Source organism: Gekko japonicus, unplaced genomic scaffold, assembly GCF_001447785.1.
Source record: "Gekko japonicus isolate JY-2015 unplaced genomic scaffold, Gekko_japonicus_V1.1 scaffold1380, whole genome shotgun sequence".
Taxonomy (NCBI): Eukaryota; Metazoa; Chordata; class Lepidosauria; order Squamata; family Gekkonidae; genus Gekko; species Gekko japonicus.
Window position 1 is genome coordinate 353,145 of NW_015174316.1, and position 18,392 is coordinate 371,536.

At 48.3% G+C, this 18,392-nt stretch overlaps 2 protein-coding genes across 5 annotated transcripts in view; one reads left to right on the forward strand and one right to left on the reverse strand.

Annotated features, from left to right (window-relative positions):
- TBX10 (T-box 10) overlaps positions 1 to 9,016 on the forward strand; it is a 37,988-nt gene extending 28,972 nt beyond the window's left edge. Inside the window, exons 6-8 of the mRNA XM_015424178.1 lie at positions 7,367 to 7,434; positions 8,038 to 8,126; positions 8,742 to 9,016. Of these exons, the coding sequence (XP_015279664.1) occupies positions 7,367 to 7,434; positions 8,038 to 8,126; positions 8,742 to 9,016 (432 nt within the window). The remainder of the gene's footprint in view (positions 1 to 7,366; positions 7,435 to 8,037; positions 8,127 to 8,741) is intronic.
- A 2,708-nt stretch (positions 9,017 to 11,724) lies between these two features.
- The window catches only part of TCIRG1 (T-cell, immune regulator 1, ATPase, H+ transporting, lysosomal V0 subunit A3), a 46,057-nt gene continuing 39,389 nt past the window's right edge, over positions 11,725 to 18,392 (reverse strand). For 3 of the 4 annotated variants that reach the window (XM_015424181.1, XM_015424179.1, XM_015424180.1), the window contains exons 16-20: positions 14,534 to 14,647; positions 14,060 to 14,176; positions 12,881 to 12,998; positions 12,183 to 12,354; positions 11,725 to 11,824 (exon numbers count right to left, since the gene is read on the reverse strand). In XM_015424181.1, coding sequence (XP_015279667.1) covers positions 11,743 to 11,824; positions 12,183 to 12,354; positions 12,881 to 12,998; positions 14,060 to 14,176; positions 14,534 to 14,647 — 603 coding nt within the window. In that variant the 3' untranslated portion in view covers positions 11,725 to 11,742. The remainder of the gene's footprint in view (positions 11,825 to 12,182; positions 12,355 to 12,880; positions 12,999 to 14,059; positions 14,177 to 14,533; positions 14,648 to 18,392) is intronic. The other variant, XM_015424183.1, reaches the window with a different exon arrangement.

An 18,392-nucleotide genomic window follows, 5' to 3' on the forward strand; every position in this document is an offset into this window, starting at 1 on the left:
AACTACCAGTTCTACAAGCCTAACCTTAAGCCTCCTTTCTAACTGGGTGGGTAGGACTGGCCCACTCCTGGACCACCGAGAAAGGAAGCTTCATGTAACTGGATCCAAATCTTCCATTCTCCGGTGGTCCAGGAGTGGGCCAGTCCTCACATCGGGGACATAAAAAAGCAGTGCGTCCCCGGGCAGGTCATCCAGCTTCCAGTTTACATAGTATGCTGTAAAACCCTATGGCCAAAGGACGCCTCAGCTGAAGCCAGTTTGTCTATTCTGTATTGCCTTGTGAAGGAGTGCACTGACTTCCATGTGGCCACCTTGCAACCATTTCCAGAGATGGAAATGTCCTATATGCTGCTGAGGTGACCGCCCCTCTCACCAAGTGTACTGTGATTCCCTCTGGTGGATCTAAACCCTTTGCCTTGTAAGCAATAGTTATACATCCCCTAATCCACCTGCTAAGTGTAGAGGTGCTATCCACCTGCTATCTTAGAGAGGATTTCCTGAACGATATAAACAATGCTTCTGACTTGCAGCCCTGTTTGGTTCTAACGATGTAAAAACTCAGGGCCTTACGCACATCCAAGCAGTGCTGTTCTTTTTCCTTGATCCAGGTCAGATTCAGAAAAAAAAATGGTAGTACAATTTGTTCTGCCCTATGAAACATGGAATTCACTTTGGGAATAAATGCCGGGTCCAGCTGGGTCCTCCTGTTGTGAAACACACAGAGTTCCCTGTTTATTGACAGAGCCCTCAGTTCTGACATCCTCCGTGTCGACATCACCCTCACTAGGACTAAGGTCTTAAATGAAAGCGCTTTCAGTGGACATGAGGCCGTGGGTTCAAATGGTGCTTTGCAAAGAGCCCCCAGGACTATATTGAGATTCCAAGTAGGGAACCTATGCACTGGAGACAGTTTCAGGAACATGGTCCCTTTTAGGAAATGCTCGACGTGGGGATGCCTTGTCAGCTACTTCCCCTTCTTTGAACTCCTGACCACCAAGAAGGCGGCCATCTGTCTTTTCAGGGTGCTAGCATTCAGCCCTTTGTCTAAGCCCTCTTGCAGGAAGGTTAAGATATCCCTAACCGAAGTCTTGAGGGGTTCCAGCCTGCGCTGTAAACACCAAGCATGAAACCTGCCATGTAGAGTTGTAAACTCTGTTGGTGGATCCTTTGCAGTATCATTGCAGTGTCTAAAACCTTGTCCCACCTTGTTTGTTGACATATGCCTTCGCTGTCGTGTTGTCTGTCTGAAACAGTACGTGTTGGTCTGAATCAGTTGGACTTTGGGAGTCCAGCAGCCCCAGCCTGATGGCCCTGGGTTCCAAGTATTTTATGCTCCATGACATCTCCTCCAGAGACCAGAGGCCTTGTGTCAGACTGCCGTGAGTGTGCACTCTCCAACCCAAGAGATGTGCGTCTGTGATCACTAGAACTCTTTTTGGGTCTCTGATTGGAAAGCCCTGTTGGAACCTGGCAGGATCCAACCACCACTGAAGTTCCTCCTGTAGCTGTCCCGGAGGCAAAGCCACATCTGGCCATTGTGGTCTATGATGGCCTGAAAAGAAGGAGGAACCTCTATAAAGGCCTGGCATGAAATCTGGACCACTGAACCACTTCCTGGAGACTTCCAGGAGACTATCATGCCCAGGGGTTTGGCCAGCATCATCACTTCCACTTTGGGTTTCGCCAGTACCTCCTAGAGCAGAAACCTGAGCTTTTGTCTCTCCTCAGATATAAACATCTTGTCCCTCAAGGTGTTCACCTGTACCCCCAGGTGTGCCAGGACCTGAGTTGGCTGTAAATTGCTCTTCTCCATATTTACTACAAGGCTGTGTTCTCTGAGCGTCCGTACTACCAGATTGGACGCTTCCACACACTGTTGTAAGGATGCTGCTGTGAGGCTTTCCAATCAAATACTCAACAACGTTCCTGTGTAAGTTTCTGTTTATTGAGGTTATTTATTTATTTATTTATTACTTCGATTTGATATACCACCCTAACCCCCGTGGGGGTCTCTGGGCAGTTTACATGTGGGGTGCTAGTCACAATGAACCCTAACTAAGGCCACATTGATTCTATGGGTTAGTACTGGAGATACCATGAACACTCGTGTCAGGAATGACGGGTACCAAAATGGTGGTTACAAATATACCCCCTTCAAACCAGACCCCCTGATGCGTTAAGCCCAATAAGCAGGCACCTGTGAGCAGGGGCTAAAAGCAGCAGTTATGTTCCCCGCGGGGAAAGCATTCTAGGCAGAGGCAGCCCTTCAAGGCCACTAGGCAGATAACACAGACATCAGAGACACGCGGGGGGCTGAGCGGTGAGAGCGAGGAGGCCAAGCACCCCCCTCCAGATTCCATTACATGGCAGCACTAGCTGACAGCTGCCTTCACCAGAATATAGTCTAGGAAGGGGGAAAGTGATACTCCCTGTAGACAGAGACAGAAAACCTTTATTCGGCATAACATAGATAAATCAAACAAAGGAAAAAGTTAAAGGGTAGGTACAAGGAACAACATCAACCAATATTCCCAATATCTCAAAATACAAGGCAATCCTAGCATGGTTTACAGGATTTACAGAATATTACTCTTGACTTCCATACATGGGTCAGAAATTCTGCAACAGATAGCGTTATTGCTGGGCTCTTGTCTGCTATAAAGAAATTTAAATCCCTATCCAGAAAGTCTCTGCGAAGGGAGAAGAGGGCGAATCAAAATATTGTGCATAACGGAATATTTAGGACAATGAAAAAGAATATGGGTGACAGAATCAGGTTCCCCAAAATTACAGTTGCAAAGTCTATCCTTATACGGAACACCCCTGTATCTACCTGAGACCACTACTGAAGGGAAAAGGTTAAATCTTGCAAGCATAAAGGCCCTCCTAAAAACTGGGACTGTCAAATTGGCGATATACGGTACCATGGATGTATGTAGACAAAGATGAGCAATCAGCACCACCAGAACCTTGGTAAATACTAAATACTCTCAGGGAGGATTTTAGGCCAACTGGTAGGGCTCTGTACTGATAGTAATTGTTGTTGACTGCAAAGCATAGAAACTTGTGATGGGTTTCCCTTATGGGAATGTGTAAATAGGCCTCTGACAGATAGATGGATGTCATGAAGTCCTTTTCCCAAGTGGCCGATAGGATTGATTTCAGAGATTCCATCCGGAACTTCTTGTCTTTATGTATTAGTTCATCCATTTCAAGTCTAGGATGGCCCTGACATCCCCATTCTTCTTTGGCACTATGGAGAAACCGAATACACTCTCTGATTCTTTTGGGAGTGGGAACTTTTCCCATGGCCCCTCTCTCCAATAGATGTTGGATGGCCCCGTGTACCAGTCTGTGTTTCTCTACTGATGAGTTCTGCGGAATCTTGGAAGGCGCCGTCGGGGAATGTGGTTGAACTTTATGGCATAACCTTTGGATACCATGTCCAGCACCCAGCTGTCATTCCCCATCTCCCTCCAATGTTGGGCAAAACACTGAAGATGGCCTCCTATCTTTACAGATCCCACCGTCTCAACGTAGTCACACTGATGTTCCTTTCCTAATGTTCTTTCCCTGATCGCCTTTATTGGGGATGGAGGTTTTGTTGTCTCATGCTTTGTGCTGCCGTTTCCCTTTGAAGGGTCTAGAAAAGGCTGCTCTGGACATCATTTTGTCAAGTCCTGGATGCAATCACTCCCACAACACTCTTGTAGCAGCAAGATTTGTTTATTGAGAGATAGATTCCAAGCATAAACAGATTCTGTGTCAGAACTGACCGCTGGATGCCAGTTCTGGCCCTGTACTACAAGCAGGACATTCCCCCCCCCATGCCAACCACCCAATCAATATTCTCATTCGGCCCGCCAAAGATCCAAGCTGGCCCTTGTAGCCACCCCCTGCACCTGCAAACTAACGGTTACATTATCTATGTCAGAGTCTTGCAGCAATCAGGAATCAATAACAGGCTTTCAAAGAAGATTCAGTTTATTGTTCCAGTATAGGCAAGTCATCCATACACGTTCAGTGTCAGAACTAATTCAAAAAGCAGGAAAGGGTCAATTATACCTGGTTCAAAGTGAGGTCTCCTGATGGCTTAAAGCCAATCATGGAAGAAGCCTTTGCACGCCTAAAACTAACAGGTTCACATTCCAAGGGAAAGCAGTGCAGCAGACACCAAGGTCAAACAGCGATAAAAGGAATACTGAGAATCGAAACCAAACATACCAAACCTGGAAGGAGACACAAATCAACCATCTCCCCCTTCACCAGCCACAATGGCAGCATAACTGACAATCTAGAAGCTCCCTGCATTACAAGGTAATGTTGGACACTGAGATCATACACTCCCCAGGGTCTCGCAGACTGCTACAAGCTGGCACTATTCAAGCTTAAGCAGACATTCACACACACATCCACTCCCCCCACCCTTCCTAGCAGAAAAGATAAACAGCAGTGAAGTATTTGGCCCCAGAATACATGTAGATGAAAACAGTGGAATAAGCACGTCTGAGAAAGTGGAGCAAGACGAAGCTTCAAAGCCTCTGCATAGTGTTTGTTCTATCCGCCTATCACAGTGGTCCTTGGACAGACCATCTGCCTCCATAGGGAGAACTGAATAAGAAACAGACTAGTAACCAGGTCACCTACCATGGGAAATGTAAGTCTTCTGGTAGCTTCTGGGACCATGGAATAGAATTTTGAAAAAACCTAGTGATTTGCCTTTGGTTTCATGGGGTTTCCCCATTCTGCTTTCATAAAGCTGTAGAAGGCTACAGGGAGAGGTATCCTTGCCTGTGGTATAGAAAGCTTTGGCATGAACATTTGTGAGCCAGGCTGGAATTCTGTGTCAAATTCATCTCTCCCTTTAGATTTCTAATGTTCTCAAAACCTTAGGGAGCAGACGTGTGTACAATTCCTTGGGGAGGGGGGAGCCTGGTTTGTACTCAAGTTACCTCCTCTTCCTCCGAGAGTTCTCCTTCCTCCTTGTCTGAGGAGGAGGTGGAAGAGTCAGAGGCCCAATCTGCATCTAGCATTTGCTCCGCTGTTATACCAAACCCACTCTGGAACAGACATTCCCGTCTACGTGGCATGCCACTTTCACTCTGATTGAGTGCTGCATTTTATGGCCGTGTCCAGGCTGCATGCTGCGTTCACTTTGTTTGATCTCTGGTTTTATGGTGGCTGTCTGCATAGATTTATGGCCGTTTTATGGCCATTCGGGGGGGGGGGTGACTCTGCAGTCAGTACGGTGTTGGCCCGGGGTAGTTGAATGTGGTTTTGAACCGCATCGTTTTCTGTTCCAGTGTGGGCTTGGTAAAACAGCTGAGCAACAAATGCTAGATGCAGACTGGGCCAGAGTCTCCCATATGAGCATCCAGCAGAGGGCTACACTCCCTAGTTACGGAGAGTTCTTGCCTCTCTGCTCTGGGTCTAGGAGGTGAGCCTGAAATACTGCTGTGTCTGTCTCTCCTCTGTTTCTGGGATTTTTTTGTACTGTCTGCCCCTAGATGGGGAGACAATAGATGATGCAGCCGCCTGTCTTCCTGCATTGTGTCTCTGAATTTTTTCCGCATTTCCAACTTTAAGTTGGATTTTGCTTCCTTGCCAGTGAGGTCAACATTCTGAGAAGACAAGGAGACAGAGAACACAGGCAGCTCAGTTCAGAAGTTGGTCTTCCTTTCATCTGGGAAGTAGATGGGCCAGCCTTGTCAGCCATTCTGTACCACTGGCACCTGGCAAAGTGAAAGCAAAAGTACTTCCCTCAGGCATGGGGTAACAAAATGGCCTCCACCATTTCTTCTGCCCATTCCAGAGTCCTCTGCAGTCCTACATCCCTTCCTGGGGACTAGACTCAGCAAGGTGAGCTCCAAATTGTTTTTGGAGGACCTTCACTGTGGGCATAGAAGGGTGAGGAAGAGTCCTCTCTCCTATCCACCCTCCAAATGGAACCCTATGATGTGAGTGGGGGGGGTGTTTCTCCCCGGACTCCCAACTAGCCTGAATTCCCCCCCCCCACCCGAGGCTCTGTTGGGTGAGGCTCCTGGCCGGCTGACACCTTCTCTGCCATCCACACCGGGTTCTTGTGGCTGGGAAGTGCCGTGGGTCTCACATACTTTCACAGACTCAACTGCTCTTCTGAAGCCCAGAAGGCCTGGGGAAGTCTGTGGGAGCCGCGACTGCCGGGGTCTACCCGGTGCTGCTAGCTCGCCTCCTACAGCCATGTCTGCAGCTGCTGCCGTGGTGCAAGGGAGTGATCCCGCGGGGATTCGTTGCTGCCGATTGTGGCCCAAGCTCCCTTTTTGCGCCGCTGGTTCTTTGGTTGGGTTGCCTGCCACAGGCTCTGGATCACTGCGCTCTGTGGAATGCCACTGAGCCCGTCCTGCTCTGGTAGCAAGGCCAGTAGAACTGGGGCCAGTCCCCAGTCTGAGGACTGGCCCACTGGAGAACAAAGGTTTTCAATAGACCCAATGCACAAGTGTAAGTTTGTGTGGAAGAACACCGCAGCAGAGACTAGTGCACGTAGAAATTGTTCACAAGTTCCAAGATTCCTATTACTCAGGCTAACATATGTCACAATTTCCATGGAGGAAGGCTGGTAAATGCACCAAATATTTTTGCTAAATTTGTATACTGCCCATTTCTAAAGAGCTCAGAGCTCTTTTTACACCTCATGGTATTCAGGGAGGTGGTATGCGTCTGAACTGGCTGAGTCCTACAATAGTTACGTCATGAATGGCATTGACTGACTTCTTCAAACAAACAGATAGTCCTGACTCTACTTGCCTTAGCCAAGATGGAAATCGCGGCTAAGTGGAAGGATAGTAGGGATCCCTCTATCTCAGCTTGGCAAAATAGAATATGGGACTGCTTTATAATTGCTAAATTGACTGATAAAATCCTACGAGAAACACATACCACCTATAAATCACGACTGTTTCGTACTTGGGCACCAATCCTAGACTACCTGAAGTCGCAAGCAGTGATTCCTGCTACGGCCAATAACTTGGACCGGATAAATCTCTGATTAGCCTCATGTTAGGTCTACAGTCTGTTCTGTGGAGTGTAGTTATAGTAATTTATTGAGTTAGATCCTTGTTGTTTTATAAAGTAGTTTATATGAACTTTTTTAAAATTATGGGGGGGGGTGAGGGGAACCCGGGGGATTGTTGATGTTATTTTTAATGTAAATTTTTAAAAAATAAATACATAAATAAAAAAGGTATCTCAGAGTTTAAAAAAAAAAAGAGAAAAGAATGGCATCGACTTCTCAGGAAACAGCAGCCGCACGCAGCGTCTCCAGGACAGGCAGGCAGGGACTGACGGGGAAGACATGGTATTCCTGACCAGCCTGTCACTCTCTTGGCAGATCACACAGCTGAAAATTGCTAGTAACCCCTTTGCAAAAGGGTTCCGGGAATGTGAGCCAGATAACTGGTAAGTCTCCTCTAATGTCCTTCCCCTTTTGAATGCGGGCAGAAGGATGAGCCCAAGGCCTCATCTAGACGAGCCTGAATTCTGTTGCTTTATCCTCATAGCAGGAGCACCTCATGTGCAGCCTTCTCAGTGCTACAACTCCCAAATGTCCAGCACATCTGTCATTTCTTATGGGAGCCCTCCTTTCGGTGGTAATGTGTAAGCCAAGCTGTAGCCTGCTTTGAGGGTCTCTTGCTTAGCCCATGATTTTGCCCCTGAAATCTAGTCCTCACAGCAACTCTGACTTCCAGGCCTCTGGAACGTTTCCCCCCCACCCTTTCATCCTGCAATTCTAGGCCTTCGATGCGTAGCATCAGGACTACTACTTTGTTCAGCATGGATATGTAGATGCACACAAAGGCCACACCACAAGCTGTGTCAACATCCTTTGTACCAGTTGGTTAGCTAATTGGAAAGCGAAGCCGGGGGCAGTAGCCATGTGAACAGTTTGATCCATTGTGGGCAATACTCTGTCTCATGTTTCAAGAGCTGTTTCTGGTACCCTGCCCCTAAGCTGCTCAGCGATAGGGCCACTATTATATCTTGATTTTGTCCTCCACATAGGCCAGGGTCGCCAGGACAACTACTAGGCTGCTTGTCTCGCAACAGCAGGGCAGCTTCCTCAGCCCAGATCCAAAAGACTCCAGAAAAAGGTAAGATGGAGGACCCCACAAGACAGCATGCCTCTTAGATCACTGCCGTTTGAGCCCCACACTCAAAGGTGCAGACTACAGTCTGCCCTGGTAATATTCAGAGATACTTCTGAATGGGTAGTTCAGTTCTTAGGCCTAATTCATAAATTGTCACATACTAGCTGTCAGAGGTCTGTGATCCAGGCAAGGCTTCTGGGCATAACAGTTAACTAACACACACAAGGAGCAGTCACTGAAGTCACTAGTGCAGGAATGAAGTGTACCATCTGGCCAGGCTATCGGATCACTGCAAGCATACACCACTGCTGCAAGAGGGGATCCGGAAGTGTGTACAGGGAGCAGCTGGCACTTACACTGGCAAGAGATAAACCAGACCACGGCCTTCTGCCCTTCTGAGGCTTGGGACAAGGTACGTGCGGTCAGAGGAAGGCAATTCCCAGGGTGAAGACTGGGAAGAGTTCATCCAGGATGGGTGTCCCAGGAGGGTTCTCCACTTTGACCACAAGACCCCATCGGGGAAGAGTCAGCATGGAGGGAGAAGGGAGTAGGGGTCACGTTGTGTAGGGATCAGAACAGCAACCAAAGACTTCAGCTCTGACACATCTCTCTTTCTAGGGTTTACCAACAACCGTCTTCTCCCTCCTTCCCTCCTCAGAGAAGCTTCCCATCTCCATCACCCACCACCGGTGACGCCGGCCACCCTCCCCGATGTGTGCATTGCTCGCCGGCCCTTAAGCGAACCCTCAGGGGCCCTGCCCTACAAGCACCTCTCCTATCACAGCATCTGTGTGGGCGCCCGGGCCCGGGCAGCGCCACACCCACTCCCAAGCAGCCAGGCCACCGGCTTCCATGCTCTCAACATCTACACTGCTGGTGGCTATGAACAATGAAGGACAGAGGTGTGGGTGACACACTGGGGGCACCGTCCTGCTTCTACCTCCCTGACAAAGTCCATCCCAGAGTCACCTCAGCCTCCCCCTTTCCTTTCCATGTTATATGTAGATCGTTGCACTGTCTGCTAAGGAGGGCTGGCTACTCCACAGCTGGGCTCCCCACTGAAAGCGCTTTGCAACGGCACCATGTGGACAGAACCATCAGCCCAGCCCTTCACTTGACTCCCTCTGTGACCAGCTTTATAATCTCTTATTAAGTCCCCAATAAATGGACATTAGGTGGGGTGGTACAGGGCCCACTGCAGAATCTCTCATTTCAGAGGTGAGGGAAAATCCAACCCGAGGCTTGGTGAGGAGCAGAAGCCACCTGGTCCTGAGGCACAGGCCTCCAGCCCCCCCCCCCCCCCCATATCGTTCTTGGACTCTGTGGAATGCTTGAATGGATCAGAAAGTACCAAGTAATAGAGGCCTTAAAGGTAAGCGACATCGTTGTAAGAATGTTTCTTAAGACATCAAAATGTAAAACATCCACTTGTCAATGAACAAAGGTTCAATCTCCAATAACAATTTCACAAAAGCCTATGTTGGAATAAATTTTAAGATGTCACTAGACTTTTGTTTCATTTTACCGCTATAGACTAACTTGGCTACCTGTTTGGAATAAATAAGATGTCACATGTCAATGAAAAAGTATGAATAATGAGAATAAACACATCATCCACTGAGAATAAACAATATAGTAAAAATCCTCAAGTACTGATAAGGATAAACAGCACATTGATAGAAAGCCAGCCAAAATCCATTTCATTCAAGGACTTCCTGAAAGTTGAAAGCAATAAACCATATACAGTATTGCGAAGTTCCTGGACCAACAGTTGTGTATTGCTTGCCTATAATATTGCACCACAACATTCAAATGAGAAGAAAAATTCTTTCTCCCAAATCCTTGGGCAAAATGCAAATGAATGTAACTGAAGGGGGTGCTCTATGGACCAGCTCCTCTCTTGTGCAAGGTCAAGTCAAAAGTGAATCTAATAGATTTCCTGATATTGGACATGGTGTGTTTGAACATTGACATGTTTGTCTTACACACTTTGGCTTTTTTTTAAGAAGAAGAAGAGATTGGATGTATACCCCGCCCTTCACTACCCAAAGGTGTCTCAGAGTGGCTGACAAACTCCTTTCCTCTCCCCTCCCCACAACAGACACCCTGTGAGGTAGGTGGGGCCGAGAGAGCTCTCTCGACAGAAACTGCTCTTTTTCAAGAACAGCTCTTATCAGAGCTATGGCTTGCCCAAGGTCATCCAGCCAGGTGCAAGTAGAGGAGTGGGGAATCAAACCCGGTTCTCCCAGATTAGAGTCCGCACAATTAACCACTACACCAAACCAGCTCCCATTCTTTAAGTGCCATTCTTCTTATGACTATATCACATTTACATTTTGGTCTCAAGTGTTTGGTACATTTCCCCTTTTTAGCTTAGTCAAGGCATGTGAAATACTCTACAGTCTTTAAGCAATTCATTCTCATCCTCAAATCTGTTGCAATAAAACGTGGAACACACCCACATGAAACAGCCAAGTGCAATACGCTGCACAGCAGAGATCATGAACCAGCTTTGCAACCAAAATAAGACTGGCCGGCAAACATGGAAGTGTAGGTAGAGAATTTTTTTTATTGCAGAATGGAGTTGTTATAGGGCTGGCAGGATATCTCTAGCATGGACTTCTCGATGGCCCTTTTCCTAAAGGCAGGATAGAGTAGGATGGGACAGGGGATGTTTCCTGCGACCTTCTTGCCCTCAATGTGAAGGAAAGTTGTTCTGCAACCAAGGCAAGAGCCCCTCTGCCAGTCTTCAGGTTTGAATTGATGTGCCAAGTCCTGTTACGCAGCTGGCAAAGAGGGCACTGAAGAGGAACAGACATACATCCTTAGCCCCTTTCCTTATATGAGCCACCGGGTGTCAGCTAGTTGGCCACGCAGACAGATCCTTTTCTGAAGCCGGCTGGCACGGAGGGCACGGATTTTACCGGCAGCCCCACATTGTGCGTTTGGCCACCAGAGGGCCATGCCCAGTTTCCTGACCACCTCTTTGAGAGAGATGATGCCAGTCAGGAAATTAGCACTGACAGAATTCTAAACTACAGAAGTCTTCTGCTGAGAGCGCAGCGAGTGCCTGGGCTGGGTCTCTTGCTGGCTGAGGTGACTGAGTGGCAGAGCGGGGCCATCAGTAAGGACAGACCGCGACTGTTACGGCCACCTGTGTCCTCCTGTTGCTCCTTCGGGTCCCATTTCATTCTTTCTCAGTGGCATCGATAAGGCAGACTGGTTCAGTCGCAAGTCACAGTGGATCAAGTATTAGAAATAACACAGCTTGATGCAAGATTTAGGTCTTAGGAAAACTTGATTCCAGAGCTGAATCCTAAATACCGCTACACCAATGTTGGCAGAGCAGAACATAGTATCTATGTTCTAGTAATGGAGTAAGGGAGAGGAAAGCCTAGGTAGGCAGTCCCTCATCCAAAAGAGATGCTGGGGTAAAGAACAGGAGGCACAACTGGCAGAAAGCGGGAGAAAGGAGACAGTTGCTCATGTAAGGAAAACGTGCACAAGCCAGTCCATTTTCCCAGGAAGAAGCAGTTCTCTCTCTCTCTCTCTCTCTCTCTCTCTCTCTCTCTCTCTCTCTCCCTCCTCCACTGTCTCTCTCTCTCTCTCTCTCTCTCTCTCAATCCCAGGTGTCAACCGTGAAGGAGAAAGGGATGAATGGGTAGCCAGCGCCTACGTAGAACTTGTTCTGGAATTCCACCCTGAAAAATCCAAGAGTAGTCAGTTCAGGTCTTGCAAATCCAACCTTCAGTTTACAACCCCCTCAGCCCCAGTATCAGAGAACTCCTGAAATACGCAGGTCCCCCTTGCAACTGGGTGGGTGGGTGGGTATTCTTTACCGTTCTAGAGCCCACCCTCTCACCCAGAGTCTGTATGACATGCCCCGGCCTGGTGGGGAGGATCTCTCTAGGGCTCCCATTCCAGCTGTATCACAAAGCATGCTGTGAAAAGCACTGGGAGACCCGACCCAAGTGAGGTCGCAGATCTCACACCAGGCATACATATGCTTCACTGGCAGCTGCAGTGTTCACAGAGCGGGGGGGGGGGACGGTGTCTTACCAGTGCAGACGCAAGGCATGCAGGAAAGCTGACAGCCCTTCCATCACAAGCAGGATTGCCACAGTCAGCACGGCGAAGAATGCAAAGACAGGCACGATGAGTACTGCATACAGGTAGCCCATTCTCTGCAAGCCATTCCTCATCACCATGGTCCACAGGACCTCTGAGAGCTCTGCAGGTATAGGTGGTGGTGGGGGGACTTGTCAGGGATCAGTGGAGCTGCCAAGCAGCCTTTCCCCTCCTCTAGTGCACACTGGAAACGTCTGATGGGACTTAGAGGCCTAGCACAAAGGGTCCCCCCCCCCTCTAGCCTTCACTGTTGCGTACATAAGTGCCATTAAGTGACCCCAGCAAGGGGCTTCCAAGGGAAGTGAGAAGCACCTCCATCTCTCATAAGAACATAAGAGAGGCCAGTGTTGGATCAGGCCAATGGCCCATCCAGTCCAACACTCTGTGTCACACAGTGGCCAAAAGTACCAGGTGCTTTTGTGCTCTCCAGAGTCTTCCTTGGGGGGGGGGGGCTCTCCCTTCCAAGTACGGACCCTGCTTAGCTTCCGAGAGCTGATGAGCCTGGGCTACAGCCTTCCCGCCCAGCCTTCACTGTTGCCCTGGCCCAAAGCGCTCCGCCAGCACACCTGCTCACCCCTGTACCACTGCCTGGGTCTCTCTGTAGTCCTCCACCCGCTCCATTTACTCACGTGCGTGGGCCAAGCTGAGGGCCCAGAGTCGCAGGTAGGAAGCAGTGTTAGAGATGCAGCCCAGGCAATACTCGATGGTGTGAATTGCCTGATGCATGAACACATCGGAAAACTCAAACTGAAAGGGAGAGACGGCAAGAGTCAGCGTGTCGGCAAGGGCTCCTCTCACGCCCTGCATTGCTCCCCTGTGAGAGAACAGGGAGTCAGAGAGTGTTCCTGCCCCCTGAAGCCGCCTCCATAGTTCACAGTCTGTGAGCTAGGGCACAGTAGCAAAGATAAGATGCGGCGACTCTACCTATAAAGGGAAAGGAATACATTTAGGAATATGTTTCATCCCGAATGCATTCGTATGGAAAGAAAGGAGAGGAAGAATTTTTTTTTTTGTAAAACTAGAAAGGCTAAAGCGGGACCCCCCCATCCACCCACACACCCTTAGAGGCTTTCCCCCACTGCAGCCTGGGCCTCCCCTGTGCGCACGAAGAGTCGTGGCTCTCAGGAGCTCCGCACGAAAGGCAGGCATAGGCCACTGGTGTCTTCCAGCTTAAGGACCCCCACCTGGAGTCCAGTCGGTACAACTGGACCTTCAGCCCTGAGGCTGCTCAGCTACTGTCTGCCGCTGCTGACCCAGAACAGGCGGCCACGGCTTGCCACGATGGCACTGCACAGCCCCACCCCTCAACCCGAGGCCGAATGTTCCTCTTCCACGGCCCTGCAGGCACGCCAGGGTGACGACGGCAGAATCACAGGATTTGCAACCCTTAATGGAGTTTCATGTCCTCATTCTCGTGGAGGACAAACCTAATCCTTCAGGACATGGTTTGGGAATCAGAAAGAGGGTTTCCAAGAAGACAAGGACTGTGACTGTTGTGCTTGGTTCTCCTCTCTGGCCTTAACACAACAGGCCTTAATTTGAGCCAGAACGCACCCCAGAGAGACCTCCTAGGCTCCCAGGCTCAGTTTTGGCGAAACGATAATAAATGAGCACTACTGAGCATATGAATCGTGTTTTCCTCATCGCTAGCACCACAGCATCATCACATCACTCCCGCTTTCTCTCATATCTCTGGGGAACATGCAGCAGGGGCAGATTTACACAATTCACTTCAATGGTAACATCAAGGGGGAGTATTAAATTCTAGAACTCTAGGTCCATTCTGACCTCCCCACCAGGAGGCTTACCGTTGATTCACCGATGGGCCTGGCATGATTCACGTCACCTTCAGCAACATTCACAGAGCTGCTTGGCTCAGCTGAGTTCAACAGCGGCCGGTGCTCCTCTGAGCGAGATGGGTCCTGCTGCAAGAAGCCCAGAACACACTGCTGTCAGGAAAGGAATAGCCACATGCACAGGACACCCTCCCCCTTGGACTCATCCAGCTCTGCTGCCCCCTCAGAATCACATGGGAGGGATAGAAATCACAGGCCTGCTAGGCTGTCCTCCTCCACTTAGGCCCCAACGGCTGATGGCAAAATACCCATTAGAGAGGATGCCCATATCCAGTCTTTCAGACTCCTGTCTCAATAGGATCTCTCTTAGGACAGGGGGAAAACACATCTGCACAGTTGCATTAATCCCGGCCTGGCAAAAAGGCTGAGACAGAAAGGCAGGCTTCAGGCAGCAAACAGAAGCCCAGCCAGAGGGAGTGGCCTTACTTTGGAACGAGAGGTCCCACGCCGATGCTGGCTCCAGAGGTATAAAGGTGTCCCCAGCAGCAGGACGGGTACAGAGACCAAGGCTACCACCACCAACACTTTCTGTACTACTGACTGTAGAGAAAGAAAGAAAGAAAAAGTTACAGCCATTTTACCGAAGAACACCCAAAGCAAAAATGAATTTAAGCTGGGCTGGATGAGCATCAACTGCTCTCTCAGGATAAAAACCAAACCCTATTTGGACTGGACTGCAGACCCACTCATAACACTGGGGCACAAGACAGCAAGCAGCGTGCCCCCTTGGCCTCCTCCATCTCCTTCTCCCTATTCAGGGGCATGTGTGCACTGCTGAAGATCATTCTTCTACTAAAACCAGGTTGTTGTTAATGCTCTTGTGAGTACAGTGACAACTGAGCAGCTGAAATGCCATAAACTAGGGCTTGTCAACAGGGAACAAAAGAGGAGATAGATAAATCTGGTAATACAACTGTCAAAGCTTAGGAGGCAAGTCAGGCGAAACAAAACACAAAAATGCTGGGGAGTGAATCCTCACTCCCAGGGAAACCAGCAACCACAAATATAAGCACAAGTGCAATGCAAGGAGAAAATAATAAAATCTAAGCAACTGACCTATAACAGTTACACAAGCTTTGGTTCTTGGATTCAGCTGTCACTCGACCAGACTGATACACAGAGTCCAGACACAGTTTCCAACTCCAAAGCCAGGTGTTCTGGCCAAGCAAGGCCCAACCTGATCCAAAGGTGTCAAAGACAGGATCAGGACAAAGGGTGCCCAAGAAGGGTCTAGACTAGAAGGATCTTCTTTCATGCCAGACTGCCCGCAGCTGGCTGATCCTAGTTGACCAATCAGGTCTGTTGCTAAACATGTGACCACATACTTTGCAGCTGCACATGCTCACAAGCAAGCAAGCCACCTCCCCCCACCCGGGGCTCCTTGCCCTAATGAGATGGAACATGGGGGTGAAACTCCCTCCTAGTTCCTGACCTTGAAGCTCTCAGCCCCATGATCTCTCTCGCACCTGTGTCTAACTCCTGCCTCTTCTCTCTCTCTCTTTTTTAAAATTATATTATTTTTATTTCCAACACAAGACATAACAAACATACATAGAAGATACACATCCAACACCATCCCCACCCTCTCCCTCCCCTCATCACCACCCTCCCCAGTAACATACCTCCACACTAATTCTGCACACCATACACGACACAACAACACAGCAGAACATCTCCTTCAGTCTCGTCACTCTTTGTCTATCCATTCATATACTGGTGACCATACCTTCTGAAATAGTGTACTAATATTCCCGTTAACTTTTTGTGTCAAACTATCCATCTGCTACGTCTATTATTTTGCTTATCAGTTGCCCTTTGGTGGGTACCTGCTCATTCTTCCACTCCTTCGCAAGTGTTATTCTCGCTGCTGTTAATAAGTGTAAAATCAAATATTTTTCCTTTTTTTCCCCATACATCAGGAAAAATGTTCAACAGGAATATTTCAGGGTCAAGCGGGATTTGTTTTTTCGTTATTTGCCAAATCACCTTCTGTACCTCTTTCCAATATGAATTCACCTCTTTGCAGGACCACCATACATGATAATATGTACCAGGATGCATCTTGCACTTCCAGCACTTCCCATCTAAGCCAACATAGAACTTGGCCAACCGTTCAGGGGACAGATACCATCTATGTACCACTTTAAAAAGATTTTCTTTTAAGGCCACTGCTTTTAGCCATCGAGTGTTTCTCCAAATTTTCCCCCACTTCAATTTATCAAGGCCATGACCCAGGTTATCCTCCCATCTTTTCTTATATTCTTCTGGGATCTTCCCTTGCATATCTTGCCTTAAAAGGAAGGAGTATAGCTCTCTCTCAATGAAACTGCAAAGCGTTAAGCTCTATAATTTTATTTCTATAATTTTACTAGGCCTAAAGCATGAATCAAAGTTTTGGAAAGCCAAGAAATGGCTAGAGAAAGGTCAAATGGAGCAACCCCCCCTTCCAAGTTGACAAGACCCCCAAAATGGCAGTTAGAAGCAGAACAATGTAAAGATAAAAAATGTATTCAGAAACACCGAAGAACACATTGCTAATATTTTGCTGACTCTGCCCAGTTTTAATAACCCGTGTTCTCAAGGGGCAAATGACAGAGCAAATACAAGAAGAAACTGTTAAAATGGTCGTGGATAACCACAGTGGTGGTGGTGGGGGAGACATAAATGGACTTGGGAATTTGGGCCGGGTGGCCCCTGCTGGGTAACGTTTTCTGGAGGTCAACTAAAGACTTCGTTTAGGATGGAAACGAATCCCCTCCCCCAAGACAAACAGCTGGCAACCTTTTAGACTTGTGCCTCCCTGTATAGCCCAAGGGCTATTTCAGACAGAGACATTCCCCACCCAGTAGCTACAGCATCAAGCAATGACCTGCACGTGTGGAAGGCACCATAGACAGGACACTTTTGCCCCCTCCCACAAGACTCTTCAATGAAAGCATCAATTTGGCAGCATGACATCAGGTGACAGATCTCTGATTGATATATCTTCTCCTGTAAGCGTCTCTGATGTGGCCTATAGAGGTGTGGATTTTTTGGTTCAGGCCTATTGGACCAGAAAAAATTTCGGGATTCCCCCCCAAAAAACCAGATCCCGATACCGATAAAGTATTCGGATTTGGGATTTTTCAGAAATCCCGAATTTTTGGGAATCCAAGAGACCCGAACTGAAAAATACAGAGAGGAAAAAAAAGCAGTAGCAAAGCCACAAAAGGAAAAAGAAAGTTCCAACAGCTGGGGGGCGGGATACGGATGAGCTGGGGCTCTTTTGGGCGGTCCATTTAAACCAGACTGCCCAAAAGATCTTGCAAAGCAGCTGATCCTGTGGAGAGAACTCTCCCCACAGGCTCAGCTGGGCAGCCTGGTTTAAACTGGACTCCCAAAAGGGCCCGCAAAGCAGCTGATCTGGCAGTGAGCTCTCTCCCTGCAGGCTCAGCTGGGGCTCTCTCAGTCGAACAGCCCCAAAGAGCCCCAGCTGAGCCTTTGGGCAGAGTGCCCCCTCTCTGTTGTTTTGCAGGCTGTCTTCTGTGGTCCCTTTAAACAGGGGGTGTTTTAAGGGACTGCTGAAGAAAGCCCCAAAACAGCTGAGTGGTGGGAACAATCTGCTCTAGCCCCTCAGCTTTTGTTCCAGGTTTGCCGGTAATTCTAGAATATATCTGGATACATTTGGGATGCCAAAATATACCCCCAAAATACCAATAAGGTGTTTTTCAGGTATATTTTCGGTACGGGTAGACCCGAATGCAGATCCCTAGTGGTCTACCTAGCATTCCACTCTCCAATGCATTTTGGAGCACAGTTGCCCTAAGTCCGTCTGTGCTCAGTGACAACACAGATTCCTCAGACAAAGAGTTGCCTGCAGCTAGCCCTTAGCCAGTAATTGAAAACCAGCTGCAGCTGGCTCTAAGCCAGGAGGGGAGCAACAAGAGATCAGATTACCAGCTGGAAAAAAAGTCACAGCCTACATCTGAAACTGAGCCAACACCTTGTAGCTCTGAAGCAGTAAACAAGTCTCCAGAAGCCACTAGCTCACCCAAACAATTATTACAAACAGAATACCCACCCACATGCAAAAACAAACTGAAACTTTTCTTTTCTTGTGACAATAGCACCTCCTAAAGGAAGAAATGCATCTTGTTCTTGCATTGGAGAGTTCAGTTTGTAACCTAGGACTTGTTTCTCCTCAGTGCACAGAAATTAGATCAATCTGATACCATACATATTTTTTAGAAATGATTTGGAAAATATTTGAACACCTTGTCTTAAAATATTGTATTCATCATGTTAA